Here is an 18528-nt window from a genome sequence, read left to right as displayed (position 1 = left end):
TGAATTCATATGTTACATCAGATTAGAGAATTTAGTCATTCAACACATGTAATCTCTACTAAATTTGCAAGAAATAATTGATAAAAGAGTATACAGAAAAAGAAAAAGATATAAATAAGAGACAAACCTTCCAGCAAGCTGAAAGATATATGGAGCATTCACAATGTAGTAGGCTTAAGTTTAACTCTAAGAAGGCTAAAGTTCGTCAGTTACAAACAAAAACTTCAGCTCTAGAGCTAAAGTTCGACATTTACAAAACAAAAACCCATTTACAAAACAAAAACTTCAGCTCTAGAGCTGAAGTTCGCCGGTTACAAAAACAAAAATGCTACTTCAGTCTCGTCTACTAGAATGCTGAAGTTTTGCGTGATTGCCTTTGCTACTTCATCCCCGTATGCTGAAGTTACGCGAAAAAGTGGGTACGCTTGCAAATTTTTTTGCAAAGCGGGCACAAGTTAAAACGTGACCCAAAAAGCGAGTTTAGATGCAAATGCCCCTAAAAGTAGCTAACCAAGCCTTGAAACTTCGGAACCTGATTCTCGTTTTGTAATGAGGCGTCGTTCAATATGGGACTTGTACTCTATCATGTTTTAGCAAATACATTGGGATTAATCATCAAATTCATTGAAAGTAACCTCTGTTTTTACTGCATGTATAAATAATCTCATCCAGAGTGTCCCACAACTGCTCCATTACTCCACTTTAAGCTATAATTGAGAAAACTTGAGCGCCATGAAAAAATTTACAAAACAGATAATCTATTTTAGATTTTCATTAATCTTGTTTTGCTTCTACTTCTTCAAAATAATATTAGCCACTAATTTTAATATTGACTTTTAATCATAAGCCTAATATCCCATACTTTAAATATTTTAAATGCTATATACGGGCAACTCTAAATCATATTGTTGGCAATTATAATGCCCAAATCATTAGTAATATTTTATGCCCAAGTTAAAGCATCTTTATCTCAAATAGTTATAATAGTTTTCAGGTATATATACAATCCACAATAAAGTACTTCATATATATTATTTTATATCTCAAGATAATTATTAAGTATTATTGTAAGTTTTATTCATGTCTTATAACCTTAAAAATAATATTTTGCATATTTTTTCCAAAAAAAATATTAACAAACTAATTTTATTTGGTTATAGAGATTATTACTATAATAACCTTAGGTATTCCAAGCCATATCGTGCATGCAAGACCAGAGGCGGATTTATGTGGAGGGGGTGGGGTACGTGAACCCATGCTCCCCTCCCTAGCCTATGTATAAACAGTACCAATTTTAAATTTTTTCTATATAAATATGTTTGTGACCATCCATGCTCAAATGACTACCTTGGTGCATTGGTAAGCTGGTGCCCCTGTATGACTGTGTGTGTTGTCCCTCAGGTAAAGGGTTCAATCCCTGTCAGTTACACCTTTTTTTTTTGTAATTATATTATTTTTTTTAAGTTCCTATTGGCTAAAAACATAGCCCACATCTTTTATGGGGAATTTGGGTATATACAATCAATAATCAAATCCCTAAAAATAAAATACACCGTCTCTCCCTCTCAACTCTCTCTCTCTATCGGCTGGAATACTGGATTCTTCGAGAAGACAAGAAGGCAACAATTTCTTCTCCATGTTCCTTTAAAATTCTCAGGTATGTAACTACTCTCTCTCCTTGCTCTGTATTTTAATTCACTCGCTGCAGCTTTCTTCTCCTCTTGCTATTCCCCGTTCTCTCTTTTCCCGTTCTGCTCAGACACTCAGTGCTCAATGTTTGAATCTTTTGCCGAGATTTTTTCTTGTTGATGCCTTGATGGTGATTCTGATGTTTATTTCTGAAATGAGAAGTTGTTGCTATTTCTAGTGCGAATTTGGGAGAGCTAGGGCTTGAAGGTCTTGAATTTTGATAGTTTATAGAATTTGTGCACATATTATGTTTGGGAAAATGCTTAGCTGAGTCAAAGATTGAAATCCTTGAAATCCATAGGAAAAAACTATATTGTGATACTTCCTCTAAGAAGTGAGAAGCTAATGTCAAATTCCATATGCATTGTGTAATTTGACAGAGGAGAAAATAAAATTCTAATAGCCTATTAAATGAACAAGTGAGCATCTACCCCTAGAATATATCATCTAAAAAGAAAAAGTAAAGCTCCTTTCCTTTAGGTGGGGAAAGAATTCACGCCCAGTGAACCTCTTTTAGGATAAAGTACAGTTATTGATATTAATCTCAACTTCGAGGAACTGCATATACTATTTGAACGAGGAACTGCATATACTATATTGTATATCTATGATAACAGTTCTTCGTTTAATTTTGGAGGAATGATCCATAAGATTATAATGGATAAATTTCTCACCAAGCCAAAAAATGGTGAATCGAGTTCTAGTGCTAGTTGGTCATCCAAGAGTTCACAAATCGCTCCGGAAGTTCAAAGGGATACAAATCCTTCTCTGCTTTCAAATGTAGATAAAGTGCTTGATTTGAAATCTTTTGAACCGGATCCCAAAGAAAGAATGCCAATTTCGGATTATGGTCCTAATATTCGAGATGAAGTGACGAGATATTATATAAACAAAGGGCCTTGTCAACCAAGTGGTCATGCCTTTCCTTAAACTAAGATTGGAAGTAAAATGCGTCAATTTAGTCCCACTTAGTTTAGGGGACCATATTCTCAATGGTTGGAGTATAGCATAAAAGGAGATGCGACATTTTGTTTGTGTTGTTATTTGTTCAAGAATGAACTTGAAAGCCGTGGAAATGCAGGGGATGCATTTACAAAAGATGGTTTTAGGGGTTGGAACAAGGGTGTGGAAACAGAGGGGTTGCTCTGATGGTAAGCAACCTCCACTTCCAACCAAGAGGCTGTGAGTTCGAGTCTCCCCAAGAGCAAGGTGGGAAGTTCTTGGAGGGAAAGATGCCGGGGGTCTATTTGGAAACAGCCTCTCTACCCCAGGGTAGGGGTAAGGTCTGCGTACATACTACCCTCCCCAGACCCCACTAAGTGAGATTATACTGGGTTGTTGTTGTTGTTGTTGTTGAACAAGGGTGTGGAAAGATTCAAAGCACATGTTGGTGAAGTAAATAATATTCATCACAAATGCTTCAATAGGATGTTAGATTTGAAAAATCAACGTCAATCGATTCAATCTTCTTTTGATAAGCAAAGTGAAAAAGTCAAAAGTGATTACCGGATGCGCTTAAATGCCTCAATTGATGTGGCAAGGTTTCTTTTAGTTTCGGGATTTCCATTTCGTGGACATGATGAAAGTGAAGAATCTGAATATAAAGGTGGCTTTCTTGAACTTTTAGAATGGCACGGAGATCGACATCGGATGTAGGAAGAGTAATATTACGTCATGCTCCACAAAATGATATGATGATTTGTCCAACAATTCAAAAGGAGATTGTGGAGGCTTGTGCTAAAGAAACAACTAAAGCTATCATTGAAGATTTGGATGGTGATTATTTTGCAATATTGGTTGATGAATCAAAGGACGTCTCGCATAAGGAGCAAATGGCCTTAATTTTGCGATATGTCAACAAAAGTGGAGTGGTGATAGAGCGATTCTTGGGTATTGTCCACGTGGATGATACTTCTTCCTCATCATTACAAAAAGCAATTTATTCTTTACTTTTGGATCATTCATTAAGTAGATCCAAGATACGTGGACAAGGCTATGATGGAGCTAGTAATATGCAAGGAAAAATAAGTGGTATCAAGTTTTTAATTTTGCAAGATACTCCCTCCGCATATTGTATTCACTGTTTTGCCCATCAATTGCAACTTGCACTTGTAGCTCTTTCTAAAAAGCATTCGGATGTGTATAATTTCTTTTATGTTGTTACTAATGTTTTGAATACTATTGGATCTTCATTTAAGCGCATGGAGTCACTTCGTCAACATCAAGCAGATAAGTTGGAAGAGTTGCTTAAATTTGGAGAAGCCTATACGGGGCAAGGTTTGAATCAAGAACGTGGCCTCCAACGACCGGGTGATACTCGTTGGGGGTCTCATTTTAAAACTTTAGACAATTTGGTGGTTTTATTTCCTTCCATTGTTAATGTGCTTATAGATATGAAACGTGTCTTGCACAGAGGCGTATCCAGGATTTTAATAACATGGGTGCACCATTATCTTTAAGACAAATGTGTGATTCGATTATATAAAATTTGTGGTGATAACGAGTTGACGAGCAAACTATATTAATATATTTTTTTTAATCCAATAAAGATTCAAGGTTGAACTATTGGAAATTACAAGCAGTGACATAAATATTTTAGATAAGCAGAAAAACAAACAAACTCCAAATAAACTTGTCTGGAAACTATACAATGAAATGTTCTTGATACCCAATACAGGAAAAGAAAAGCAACATACCCATTAATTAAGAGTGGGGGGAAAATATTGAAAAGCAAAAACTATTGAGATTTGATAATTTCACTACAATAAGCAAAATAAAATGTTAAAGTTTAACCTAGCTAAGGCACTGAAGCAACCTGGCTAAGGCACTGAAGCAAAATGAAATGTTAGAGTCCAAAATGGAATGGGGGAACCGAAAATTTACTTCAATTATATTAATATTATATTCACAAAAAACATCATTCACTTTACAATTGTCGTCGACGAGTTTTCATACTTAGAAAACGGTCGATAATAGCATTATTACTTACAGTTTTAAATATCTTACGTTCTATATAGCAAACTAAACAATCATTTAGAAAATCATCATCCATCCTATTTCGTAGATCATTTTTGATGTACTTTATTGATGAGAATGCTCTTTCCACGCTTGCGGTAGCAACAGGTATAAGCAAAGTCAACTTCACAAGCAAATAAATAAGTGGCCAAGTAAGATCCAGTTTTGTCTCTATCATCACTCTAGCAAAATCCTTAATCCCCTTCAGGTTAAGAAATCTGCTATCACACTTTTGAGCATAGACAATGAAACTATCAAGTTGGAAATCAAGTTCTCGAAGCTTGTTATCACCAAATTCACTTGAATAATACCCTGCTAACTTCATTATCTTGTCCTTATCAAAATTAGAAAATGAATCAACCGGACTCAAACTGGCCATACCAAGTAGTAAGTCAGTAGTCACAACATCAAAACGATCATTAAGCTCTTGAAATTCCAAATCAATAACCGTATGAAACACTTCCACACGAAAGTGATGTAAATATGAAACTCCGGACCTCTTACGCTTCGACTTTCCTAGAGTATAGTCTTCATCCATTTTGGGAACTGGAATATCATGTTTACTACAAAATGAGCACACCTCTTCCAACAAAGAGTTCCATTCAGTTTCTCTCATCATTTGCAATCTTTTCTTTGCAAGGTCAAGCATTCCCATAGCATTAACAATATCTTAATTTTTATTTTGTAAGGCTTTGTTCAATTCATTTGTAAATAACAACACCTTAAACATCAAGTGCAACATAAAAATAAATCCAAATTCTTGAATCTGGTTTAAAAGATTTCCCGCTGCAAATCTATCAAGATGATATGGACAGTCACGCTTCATATCTTTAAGCACATTAACAATGGAAGGAAATAAAACCACCAAATTGTCTAAAGTTTTAAAATGAGACCCCCAACGAGTATCACCCGGTCGTTGGAGGCCACGTTCTTGATTCAAACCTTGCCCCGTATAGGCTTCTCCAAATTTAAGCAACTCTTCCAACTTATCTGCTTGATGTTGACGAAGTGACTCCATGCGCTTAAATGAAGATCCAATAGTATTCAAAACATTAGTAACAACATAAAAGAAATTATCCACATCCAAATGCTTTTTAGAAAGAGCTACAAGTGCTAGTTGCAATTGATGGGCAAAATAGTGAATACAATATGCAAAGGGAGTATCTTGCAAAATTAAAGACGTGAGACCACTTATTTTTTCTTGCATATTACTAGCTCCATCATAGCCTTGTCCACGTATCTTGGATCTACTTAATGAATGATCCAAAAGCAAAGAATAAATTGCTTTTTGTAATGATGAGGAAGAAGTATCACCCACGTGGACAATACCCAAGAATCGCTCTATCACCACTCCACTTTTGTTGACATATCGCAAAATTAAGGCCATTTGCTCCTTATGCGAGACATCCTTTGATTCATCAACCAATATTGCAAAATAATCACCATCCAAATCTTCAATGATAGCTTTAGTTGTTTCTTTAGCACAAGCCTCCACAATCTCCTTTTGAATTGTTGGACAAATCATCATATCATTTTGTGGAGCATGACGTAATATTACTCTTCCTAGATCCGGATGTCGATCTCCGTGCCATTCTAAAAGTTCAAGAAAGCCACCTTTATATTCAGATTCTTCACTTTCATCATGTCCACGAAATGGAAATCTCGAAATTAAAAGAAACCTTGCCACATCAATTGAGGCATTTAACGCATCCGGTAATCACTTTTTACTTTTTCACTTTGCTTATCAAAAGAAGATTGAATCGATTGACGTTGATTTTTCAAATCTAACATCCTATTGAAGCATTTGTGATGAATATTATTTACTTCACCAACATGTGCTTTGAATCTTTCCACACCCTTGTTCCAACCCCTAAAACCATCTTTTGTAAATGCATCCCCTGCATTTCCACGGCTTTCAAGTTCATTCTTGAACAAATAACAACACAAACAAAATGATGCATCTCCTTTTATGCTATACTCCAACCATTGAGAATATGGTCCCCTAAACCAAGTGGGACTAAATTGACGCATTTTACTTCCAATCTTAGTTTTAGGAAAGGCATGACCAATCGGTTGACAAGGCCCTTTGTTTATATAATATCTCCTCACTTCATCTCGAATATTAGGACCATAATCCGAAATTGGCATTCTTTCTTTGGGATACGGTTCAAAAGATTTCAAATCAAGCACTTTATCTACATTTGAAAGCAGAGAAGGATTTGTATCCTTTTGAACTTCCGGAGCGATTTGTGAACTCTTGGATGACCAACTAGCACTAGAACTCGATTCACCATTTTTTGGCTTGGTGAGAAATTTATCCATTATAATCTTATGGATCATTCCTACAAAATTAAACGAAGAACTGTTATCATAGATATACAATATAGTATATGCAGTTCCTCGTTCAAATAGTATATGCAGTTCCTCGAAGTTGAGATTAATATCAATAACTGTACTTTATCCTAAAAGAGGTTCACTGGGCGTGAATTCTTTCCCCACCTAAAGGAAAGGAACTTTAATTTTTCTTTTTAGATGATATATTCTGGGGGTAGATGCTCACTTGTTCATTTAATAGGCTATTAGAATTTTATTTTCTCCTCTGTCAAATTACACAATGCATATGGAATTTGACATTAGCTTCTCACTTCTTAGAGGAAGTATCACAATATAGTTTTTTCCTATGGATTTCAATCTTTGACTCAGCTAAGCATTTTCCCAAACATAATATGTGCACAAATTCTATAAACTATCAAAATTCAAGACCTTCAAGCCCTAGCTCTCCCAAATTCGCACTAGAAATAGCAACAACTTCTCATTTCAGAAATAAACATCAGAATCACCATCAAGGCATCAACAAGAAAAAATCTCGGCAAGTGATTCAAACATTGAGCACTGAGTGTCTGAGCAGAACGGGAAAAGAGAGAACGGGGAATAGCAAGAGGAGAAGAAAGTTGCAGCGAGTGAATTAAAATACAGAGCAAGGAGAGAGAGTAGTTACATACCTGAGAATTTTAAAGGAACATGGAGAAGAAATTGTTGCCTTCTTGTCTTCTTGAAGAATCCAGTATTCCAGCCGATAGAGAGAGAGAGTTGAGAGGGAGAGACGGTGTATTTTATTTTTAGGGATTTGATTATTGATTATATATACCCAAATTCCCCATAAAAGATGTGGGCTATATTTTTAGCCAATAGGAACTTAAAAAAAATAATATAATTACAAAAAAAAAGGTGTAACTGACAGGGATTGAACCCTTTACCTGAGGGACAACACACACAGTCATGCAGGGGCACCAGCTTACCAATGCACCAAGGTAGTCATTTGAGCATGGGTGGTCACAAACATATTTATATAGAAAAAATTTAAAATTGGTACTGTTTATACATAGGCTAGGGAGGGGAGCATGGGTGCACGTACCCCACCCCCTCCATATAAATCCGCCTCTGCATTTATCCGTTCAAAAAAATATACTCCGTCTATCTATCCGTTCAAAAATATACACGAAGTTAATTCTATTAACAAAAATACTTCCGCGACTAACGGCAGAACTGGTGGGTCTTTCATTTAATGACGTGGTGATTTTTAATTGGGCCACGTGGCAATCTTTGACTGGACCAAGAATCAAATATAGGTCTTATTTTTACCCATTTACCTGGTCTGACCCTATTTATTTGACCCGCCTAATTATTTTCTTTCTTTTTCTTTGCTTTTTTTCTTTTCTTTTTTCTTATCACCCAGCACACCCACTCTCACGCACTCTCTTCTCACAAAGAATTTTTAGCGTTTCTTTGTTGAAACAAATCTATCTTTGTGTTTGAAAATATGGCTTTGGCTTTCATTTCATCTGCAATTCATGGCTCTTTGTCCTCTTCTTCTTCTTCTTATGAACATCCCAAAGGTAACCCTTTACTTTTTCTTTTTTTACCTTTTATAGATTCAATCTTTATCCTAGAATGTGATAATTTCAAGTTTTTTAGCACCTTGGTTTCAATTTCCTTGTGTGCTTGTATCAGTTATATGTAGTTATTTTTTCTCTGTTATTTTGTGGCTCTTTTATCTTCTTATGAACAATCCAAAGATTTTCACTACTTGTCCCTTTCAAAGTTTCAACATTTCTCCTACATTTGATTGATATATTTGGACAATTTTAGGATTTGGGCTCAATTTTTTTGTTTCAGATTTTTGGTTGTTTTGATCTTTGTCTTCTTACTTAACAACCCAAATGTATCCGTTGATTTTCCATTTAAGAGTTTCAATACTTATCCTGAGTTTGATTGGAGAAATTTCAGAATCTGATTTGAATTTCGGGTTATTTGATTTTGGGTTTTATCTATTCTTTAATTAATTTGTTATTGTGTTTATGCAGTATCCCAATTGGAGAAGAAGAAAGGGGGAGATCAGATGAGTGGGAATGGGTGTGATAGATACTACCCATTTTTGTAAATGGGTCGGATAAGGTAAATGGGTTGAAATAATATCCATTTGTTCTAGTCAAAGATTGTCACGTGGTTGCTACTTTTCTAAATGGTTGTGATTGTTGTGAAGGGGTACCTAGACTTTGTAGACGTTAGTTTTTTTTTGTTCTATTAATTATGGTATTTAGGTTAATAAGATGGGCATTTTAGTAATTTAACTTTTCACTTAAGGTCTTTCCACTTTTAATATAGTATAGATATAGGTATAGATTCGGGTTGGTATATTTTACATTCCTTTTTCGAAAAATAAACACTTATTCTAATTATTTGGTGTGTGTGTAAAATATCGAAACCTATAATTTTATTAAGAAAATTTTAATAATCAGTTCGGTTTGATTCGATAACCTGTGACATCCTACTTAATGCAAATAACTGGATCTTTAGTTTATTGAATAATACAAAAAGTTATAGCAACTTCTTTACTTAAAATGCATTTCCATGAGAGGAGCAAAAATAACCATTTTAAAAGATGACAAATGCTGCTAAACATAACCTAGTTGTACTTTTCCTATAGTTTGTCGATATATAAAGTTTAATATTACAAAATTGAGGAAATAACACTCTTAGTCCCTGTATTATAACTATATTTTGATTTTAGTCCTTGTGTTATCCAACTTACCACTACTAACCTTCAATTATATTATGTGAGTGATTTTGATCCTTCAACTAACATACCTAAATATTTTTAACGGGGATCGCTTAATCGAGAGATAGATCTGGTATTACACTTTTCGTTTGCTTCTATCCTCTGCTAGAGCTCTCTCTCCCTCTCTCTATCTCTATCTTTCTCTCTCTTCGTAGAACAAGCTCATTTGAGCTAGATCTGATGCCTGTTTCTATTTCTATCTATGTACTTTTTCTCTCTCTATCCGACGAACGCGAGCTCATCTAAGCTACATTTGAACAAAACCCATCTGTTCTTGCGAAGATTTTATAGTGTACTCGTGATTCTGTGTATATTTCTCTGATTTTATTTAACTCTCGTTGTCACTTCTCGATTTTCGCAATTTTGAGCTAGGTTGGGTGAATACACTACTCTCTTGGTTCCAACATCATTTAATTTGCAAAATCTAAGTTGCTGCCTGGATATCTTGTCTGATTTCTGGGCTTTCTCGTGTTTTTTAGAACTTTAGATTCTAGGAATTTCTAGAATAAAAAATTGGAACAAGCCTGTAAAATTCATTAGAAAATAGGGGTATAGCTTGATTAATGAAGATTAGAAGTGAAAGTAGTGCTAGCCACATAAGCTACAAAAGCAGTAGCTGAAAAGATCAAGTTGTATGCAGCGGTACTTTTGGAGCTCTTAGAATTTCTGGTGTACTCTTGGCTACTGTTGGAGGTATTGGATGGCATGCTTTAGATTTTTTTATGATATTGTACTACTTCTAGTATTCAATATCTCTATGCATCTATGTTTTGGGGATTATGGTCTACCGCGCCTGAAGTTGTTAATCGGTCATTGAGCCATTTGCACGTGAATGAGCAACATCATGGTGGACATTACCATAGAATTGATATGGATCACCCTATTCTTGCTTTGAATGTGACTATACTCTTAGCTGTTAAAGAAGGGTATAGTCATTTTCACCTTCAACCAAAAAAAAAAAGATAACTTGTTCCCTTTTCTATCTTTTTCTAAGATTGTTAAGGACATAGCAATTGGTAGGTTAATATTATAAAAAAAAAAGTATATATATTTGTATTAGTTTATTATTAAAAAAAAGAAGATAAGCAGAGTTCTTCCAAAATACTCACTGAGCATTACTTTCATCTTATACCAGCGCAAAAAGTGGTGATTGTGAGATTCTCTCAAGCTTCCCGTTTAGTGATTGTTGCAAGATACTGTAGGGGGAGATCTCTGTTTCCCTTTAGCATTAGAAAACTTATATTGGACTTTCCGCTAGAACCCCAATATATGTAAAAAAAGGGACAATTAACTTTGTTGCCATTTGTTCTGAGCACATATTTTCATTGTACTCCTATATTTAGAGAAGTTTGTCTATCGTGTATATACACACACGTACACGCACATATATTTGCTGAGTTATATTGTGTACAACTGGGATCCTGTGTTGTGAAGTAATTTTATTATTATGAAAAACAATTGCTTTGTAGTGATTATAAAAGTGAACAATGAAGTCGCCATACTTGTTTTCAGATGCAGGGATAGTACTAGCTATTGTATAATATGCGTCTAATAATTTCTTTAATATATCTTTTCTAGGAAAAATAGTTCTTTTTCTGCTATTCTGTCCCTCTACATATGCTTTCTATATAATTTTTTCTTGTAGATTATACTGGATAACAAAGAGAGTGGGATAAGATTGGCAGTGGACTAATAAAAGTCAATGCTTGGCATCATTGTGCTGATGCAGTATCCTCCATCGTTGCTCTCATAAGAGTTGGTAAAGATTTTTGGTTTAAAATACATATCCATCACCAAGAATATAACTAACTTTAAAGTCATCGCAGAAGAAATAGATCTGAAATCACACATTCCTTGTTCATCATTTTCTTGATTTCTTATATTTATGATGAGCCAGTAGCTCTCTTCTTAAGGTGTCCCTTTCTTCCTCTCTTGCTAGTTTGAGAAAGTACTTCCTGTAATTTTGATGGTGGAACATATTGTCTTTCCCCCCTCGTGATGAAGAGTGAGCTTGTACCTTTCCTAGAGTCCTCGCCAATTTCTAGTAAAATGAATATCGAACTCTTTCATTGCTCTCTAGGTTGTGCCATGTGCTGGCTAAGTTAATTGATCTGACATATGTATTAAAGAACATAAGGCAGCTGGTAAGTTTTAATATTTACCACTTAATAATCAAAAAAGATTCAATATTTATCACATAGATATTAAAAAATATCATTCCTAAATATAAATATTAAAGAAGTGTAATTACTGGTTGTTTAGTCACAAATGAGGAACTAGACTGCATTGATGCTTGACTCTCATCGATAATACTTGTAACCTACAGCAAACAAAATATTTCGTGGTTTCAGTCTTAATAAATTTAACCAACTCATATGAAAAGAATACAAAAATAAAATAAAAGAATACATTTGGAGTACTTACTTCTGTTATATTGCTTGGTTCACTAGAAGGGTCTTCTCTTCCAAGTCGTTGTTGAACATCTTCTTGGTGGTTCTGCATGATAATAGGACATCTTCTACTATTATGTCCTATTTTTCCACATGTACCACAATTCTTCTTTTTTTCCTTTTCTGGATGCTTTTAACGAGTTATGCTTTTTGTGATCTGATTCTTTTGAAGATGTTTCATCGGATCCTTTCTTTCTAAATTTTTTGGTCTACCAGGCTGAGTTTTGTAAATAGGTGGCAGCGCTGGTTCTACTCCTGTCTTAGGCCACTCTTCATAGCTATTAATTGGCAGGATTGAGGGTCCATAACTCTTCATATACAGCTCAGTTATGTAGCATTCATGGACATACATTTCTGGTTCGTCCTTTTTAACCCATACAGCTACAATTGCATGATGACAAGGTATTCCAATTAACTCTCATCTCCTACAAGAACATGTTATCTCCTTAAGATCAACAGAGAATAGTCTAAGATAAATGTCCTCAATTTGGTAATGGAACTGGTCAGCTTTAGTGGCAATACATTCAGCAGCCTTAGATTTATTTTGCTCTAACTTCAGCAAGATTTTTGGACAGATTTTGTGCTTATGCTTCATCATGTTATCTCTATTCTTCTGAAATCTTGACATCATGTACAACCTAATTGACTCGAGCATTGTCAAAATGTGCTTGTCTCTAGCAATCAATAATACGGTATCGAACGATTCACATAAATTGTTCAATAGCATATCACACTTTGTGAAAGAAAGAGAAAAAAGCTCTGGACCAGTGAATAGGAGGCTTACTATTAAATCATTGAGGGGCTTCTGAATTCAACTTTTCCATTTCTTCCATATAATTGTGGAATTGAGCTTCAGTAGTTGCCCTTGCAGCTTTCCATAGGACGTCCTTCAGTGTTTGTCCCCCAAAACCTTCAATTTTAAAGTTGTCGTGCAGGTGACTCACACAAAAACTGTGTGCAACATCTGGAAGTACCTCATCAAAAGCTTGCACAAAAACTGTGTGCAACATCTGGAAGTACCTCATCAAAAGCTGGAAGTAGACCCTTTTGCTTATCAGATATAAAAGTTCATGCAAAAGGGTTTTGTGAGATTTCTAGGTCTTCATCAAGAAGAGTGAGAAACCAACACCATTTTTCTTTTAACTCACCTTCTACTACAATATATGCAATTGGATACATGTTGTTATTTCCATCAACACCTACAATAGTCAATAGTAGCCCACTTTTTTGATGTCCTTTCAAGTGACATCCATCAACCCCTATAATTGGTCTACATCTTGCAAAGAACCCTTGTTTACAAGCTGCATAGCAAATATAGAGCCTTAAGAATCATTTTTTGCCTTTGACCATTGTGTTTGGATTATCATCTAGCTTCAAAATACATGTAGTACCAGGATTACTCATGTTGGCCCAAGAACAGGTGAAGTTTTGAAGAATGACAAATGAACTCAGTCATGGATCAGGTTCATTATGTGAAGCACAGTCATGATCAACCTATACATGTGAGATGCACGTGAAGGAGATAAGTCTCACTGATCAAGCAGCAATATCTCCAAATCTGATCGAAAAGGTTGCATATTGGATAAGGGGAGAAAGTCTCCTTATATGAAGAGAACACAATCCGGATAAAGAGAGTGTTAGAGTTTGATATCGTCAAGGACTCAACTACGATAGAAGATCAGAAATTGGATCCCAATCAAACTCTGATTATTAACCTATTAAATGACAGTGATTGATCTCTTTTACAGGTATTGCACATACGCAGAAGTTAAACTAAATTAAAAGAAAAAAAGCAAGGCGATTTTGCAAGCAATTTATGTGAGATTTTAGTATGCACTCCTGAAGCTACTTGAACGAGATAGAAGAACCAAATCTATTGTGTTTTTTTCTTATTCTAGTTCAATTGTAGTAAGTGGTTTAAAGTTGTACCTTTCCAGCTTTCATAGAAGCAATTGTATTAGGTACTTTGAGAGTTCAAGTTATAGGCTAACTTGAAGTTGCCGCAACAGTTAGAGGTTGGTTGCTACAACGGGATTAGAGGTAATCCTTAGGTTTACAAAGAGTTTTGTAAATGCTGTTTTGGCTCAATGATTTAGTGAAGTGTTGGGGAAAATCCTACTGAGTAGTAGGTCGTGGTTTTTTCACCTTTTGAGCGGGTTGTTTTCCATGTAAAAATCTTTGTATTCTTTATTTTATGTACTTTTAATTCCGCAAACAGTAGCAGTTAGAACACCTAGAAGAATTTGGTTCTTCTAGATTGAAAATTGGGTACCACATAAATCACCTCCTCCCCCCCCTCTTGTGTGGTATTGATGCTTAAAACATCAATTGGTATCAGAGCAGGTTATCCTTGAAGAGGCTAACACCTTAGGAAAAGATCAACATGAGTGCACCACCTGGAAACTAGGAAGGGCAATCCACTACTAGGCCTTCACTTTTCAACGGTCAGTACTATTCTTGGTGGAAAAACAGGATGAGAAATCACATCATAGGAGAAGACTATGAACTCTGGGACATAGTCACTAATGGCCCTCTAGCAACTACAAAGAAGAATGCTGAAGGAGTGGATGTGCCAAAGACTAGAGCTGACTGCACTGCTGAAGACCTGAAGAAGCGGAAGAAGAATGCTAAGGCCAAGAAATGGCTTGTGTGTGGACTAGGTCCAGATGAGTACAGTAGAATTCAAAGTTGTACCACTGCTAAGAAAATCTGGGACACTTTGCAAGTGGCTCATGAAGGAACACCTCAAGTGAAGAGTTCCAGAGGAACACTATTATACTCCCAGTATGAGAACTTCACCATGAAGGAAGGAGAAATCATCCAAGAGATGTATACAAGGTTCACCACACTGATAAATGAACTTAAATCTCTTGGAAGGATTATTCTCGAAGAAGACAAAGTTGAGAAGATTTTGACCAGGGTTCTGCCAGTCTCTTGGGAAAGCAAAATCACTGCTATTCAAGAATCAAAGAACATTGCTACTCTCAAGCTGGATGAACTAATAGGAAACCTTACTGCCTATGAACTGAGAAGGCAGACCATGAAAATGGATGCACCCAAGAAGGAAAGAAGTCAAGCTCTCAAAATTGTTGAAGGTTAAGATCTGGAGGATGATTAAATGGCTATGATCACTAGACATTTCAAAAATTACTTGATGAGAGGAAAGGGGTCTTCAAGAGGTACAACCTTCAACAAACTTAGGGCTCCTGAGAAACAGACCAATGAGGGCTGCTACAAGTGTGGTAAGACTGATCACATGATCAATAACTGCCCTCAATGGGAAATTGAGTGGAAGAAGGAAAGGGCTGAACGAAGGAGCAGGAAGAAGGAACAAGTTCAACCAAAAAGGAACAAAGGATCAACAAAGGCTATGGTTGCTACCTGGGGAGAAACATCAGATGAGGAATCAGAAGATGAAGCTGGAGATGAATAAACTCTTATGGTCATAGGAGAATCAGATGATGAACAAGAGGTAAATATTCTTCATCTTAAAGACAAAATTAAATTCCTGTCTAAAGAAAGGTTGTCTGAGCTATTGCAGGATTTCATTGATGAGTTTGAGATAATTAACAATGAAAAGGAAGAGCTGTCTAGGGAATGTATGATCCTAAAAGACAAATGCAAAAATCTAGAGTCTAGGGCTAATGAGAGTGAAAGTGAAAATACTGAGTTGAAGAACAAGGTTCTTGAACTTGACACTAGTGTCCTAGAACTTAGGTCTGAGAACGTAAAACTGAAACTAGGAACGGGAAAGAAGAAAGCTGATCATACTGATCTCACCCTAGAAGAAAACTTAGGAAAAATGAAGGATGAGCTATACAGGAAAGATGAGCAGATAAGAGTACTAAAAGAAGATCTAGGGAAGGTAAAACATGAACTAGACAGAACTTGCAAATGGAACAAGGCTTCTGATGCACTCTCATGTCTACACGAACATCACAGTAGCAAAAAAAAAGGACTTGGTTATGGAACTCAAGCACCTAAGTGGGATCCTAAAAGCAAGTACCTCACTCTTCCTAAAAACAAAATTTGCACACATTGTGGCAAGACTGGCCATTACAAAAATGAATGTAATGCAAAAGAAAAGGCCAGTCAAGAACAAAACCTTTATTCAAGAAAAAAATAGGCTGCCTGGGTGGGCTAGAAGGAATCTGATTTATCCCTTTGCCCATAGAAAGGGACCCAAACTAGTTTGGGTTCCTAAGACTAACCCCTGATTTCTTTTTGTAGGTCCAAGTAAAGGGAAGCAGCCAAATACGGTACGTGGATAGTGGCTGCTCAAAATATATGACTGGAAGCAAGAACCAGTTCCTTTCACTTAAGGACTTAAAGGGAGGCAATGTCTCTTTTGGAAATGGAAAGAAAGGTGAGATCATTGGGGTTGGAAAGGTCGGTAAGACAGACTCTCACTCCATTGAGAATGTCTACTTGATAGATGGCTTGAAATACAGCCTTATCAGTGTGTCACAACTGTGTGACCGAGATAACCTTGTAGCATTCACCTCTACTAAATACTTTGTGATTAATCTTACCATTGACAAGATTGTTTTGCAGGGAATAAGAGTTAACAAATATTTACATTATAGATTCGTCCACTTTCTCAGAAAATGAACTAACCGGCCTAAGTGTGCTGGATAATGATCCCCTCCTGTGGCGCAAAAGACTAGGTCATGCCAGTCTGAATCAGCTAAACAAATTGGTCTCTAAGGACTTGGTGATAGGGTTACCTAACATCAAGTTCAAGGAAGACAAAGTTTGTGAGGCTTGTGCAAAGGGGAAACAGGTAAGATCATCCTTCAAAAGCAAGAAAATGGTAAGCACAACCAAGTCGTTGGAACTGGTCCATATGGATCTATGTGGTCCAATGAGAACCATGAGCAGAGGTGGAAAGAAGTATGTAATGCTACTTGTTGATGACTATTCTAGATTTACCTGGGTACTGTTTCTAACATCTAAAGATGAAGCATTTGACATGTTTACTGCCTTTGTTCGAAAAACTCAGAAACAATTAGGAAATCAACTTGCATCAATTAGGTCTGATCATGAAACTGAATTTGAGAATGCTAAGTTTGTTGAATGTTGTGATGAAAATTTTATAGATCATAACTTCTCTACCCCTAGGACACCTCAACAAAATAGAGTAGTTGAAAGAAAGAATAGGACTCTTGAAGACATGGCTAGGACTATGCTTCTTTCTAGTAAATTGCCCCATAACTTCTGGGCAGAGACTGTAAACACTGCATGTTACATTATCAATAGATGCATGACTAGACCTCTTGTAGAGAAGACTCCATATGAGTTACTTAAAGGGATAAAACTAAATATATCCCATCTTAGGGCATTTGGTAGAAAGTGTTTTGTGCACAATAATGGAAAAGATTTCCTAGGTAAGTTTGATCCCAGAAGTGATGAGGGAGTATTCTTGGGATATTCTTCACATAGTAAAGCATATAAAGTGTTCAATAAAAGAAATTTGTGTGCAGAAAAAAGTGTATATGTAGTATTTGATGAAACTAACATTATGTCTGAGAGACACGAACACGAAGATGAAGCCATTGGATTGGTAAAGGATCTGACTGAAGCCTCAGCATAAGTCAAAGTGTCACCAAAAGAAGGAACAGGTGATGGAATGGGTTCTTCCATCCAGGGCAACCTGATAGGAGGAATAATCAAGGAGGAATTGAAATAAGTCCCCTAAAAGAACTTGTTCATGACCCTGTTCCTCAGCAACAGAACATGGGAGAAACATCTAGCAGAAACCAGTTGGTTGTGAGACCTCACAAGTATCAAAGTTCTCATTTTATTGAGAACATTATCATTGATCCAACATCTGGAGTCAAAACTAGATCACAATTAAAGAATCTGTGTGTTTTTTATGCCTTTTTATCTCTTATTGAGCCTAAAAATGTTGTTGAGGCTTTGCAGGATGCAGACTGGGTGATTGCAATACAAGATGAACTCAATCAGTTTGAGAGAAGGCAAGTTTGGCATCTAGTTCCAAGACCCAAGGACAGATCAGTCATTGGTACAAAGTGGGTCTTCAGAAACAAACCCGATGAAGATGGAACAGTTACAAGAAACAAGGCAAGACTGGTGGTCCAAGGTTATATCCAAGAGGAGGGCATAGACTATGATGAGACCTTTGCTCCAGTTGTAAGACTAGAGGCAATCAGACTCCTCATAGCCTTTGCAACACACATGGAATTCACTCTTCATCAAATGGATGTCAAAAGTGCTTTACAGAATGGCTACCTG

The 18528-nt window shown here is 36.1% G+C and overlaps 3 protein-coding genes across 3 annotated transcripts; 1 reads left to right on the top strand and 2 right to left on the bottom strand.

The window, feature by feature from the left end:
* Positions 1-3317: 3317 nt before the first annotated feature.
* On the top strand, positions 3318-4148 carry LOC104219185 (uncharacterized). The gene has a single exon (XM_070157418.1). It carries the CDS (start codon positions 3318-3320, stop codon positions 4146-4148), a length of 831 nt encoding a protein of 276 aa, XP_070013519.1.
* Positions 4149-4615: 467 nt separating this feature from the next.
* On the bottom strand, positions 4616-5359 carry LOC104219186 (uncharacterized). The gene has a single exon (XM_009769819.2). The coding sequence runs from the start codon at positions 5357-5359 to the stop codon at positions 4616-4618; it is 744 nt and encodes a 247-aa protein (XP_009768121.2).
* A 15-nt stretch (positions 5360-5374) lies between these two features.
* On the bottom strand, positions 5375-6091 carry LOC104219187 (uncharacterized). Its single transcript, XM_070157417.1, has one exon. It carries the CDS (start codon positions 6089-6091, stop codon positions 5375-5377), a length of 717 nt encoding a protein of 238 aa, XP_070013518.1.
* Between the last annotated feature and the right edge of the window lie 12437 nt (positions 6092-18528).

The sequence above is a fragment of the Nicotiana sylvestris genome, chromosome 9, assembly GCF_000393655.2.
Source record: "Nicotiana sylvestris chromosome 9, ASM39365v2, whole genome shotgun sequence".
In the NCBI taxonomy this organism is placed as follows: Eukaryota; Viridiplantae; Streptophyta; class Magnoliopsida; order Solanales; family Solanaceae; genus Nicotiana; species Nicotiana sylvestris.
The sequence above is the reverse complement of the archived record's forward strand: the minus strand, read 5'-3'. Positions and strand labels throughout refer to the sequence as shown.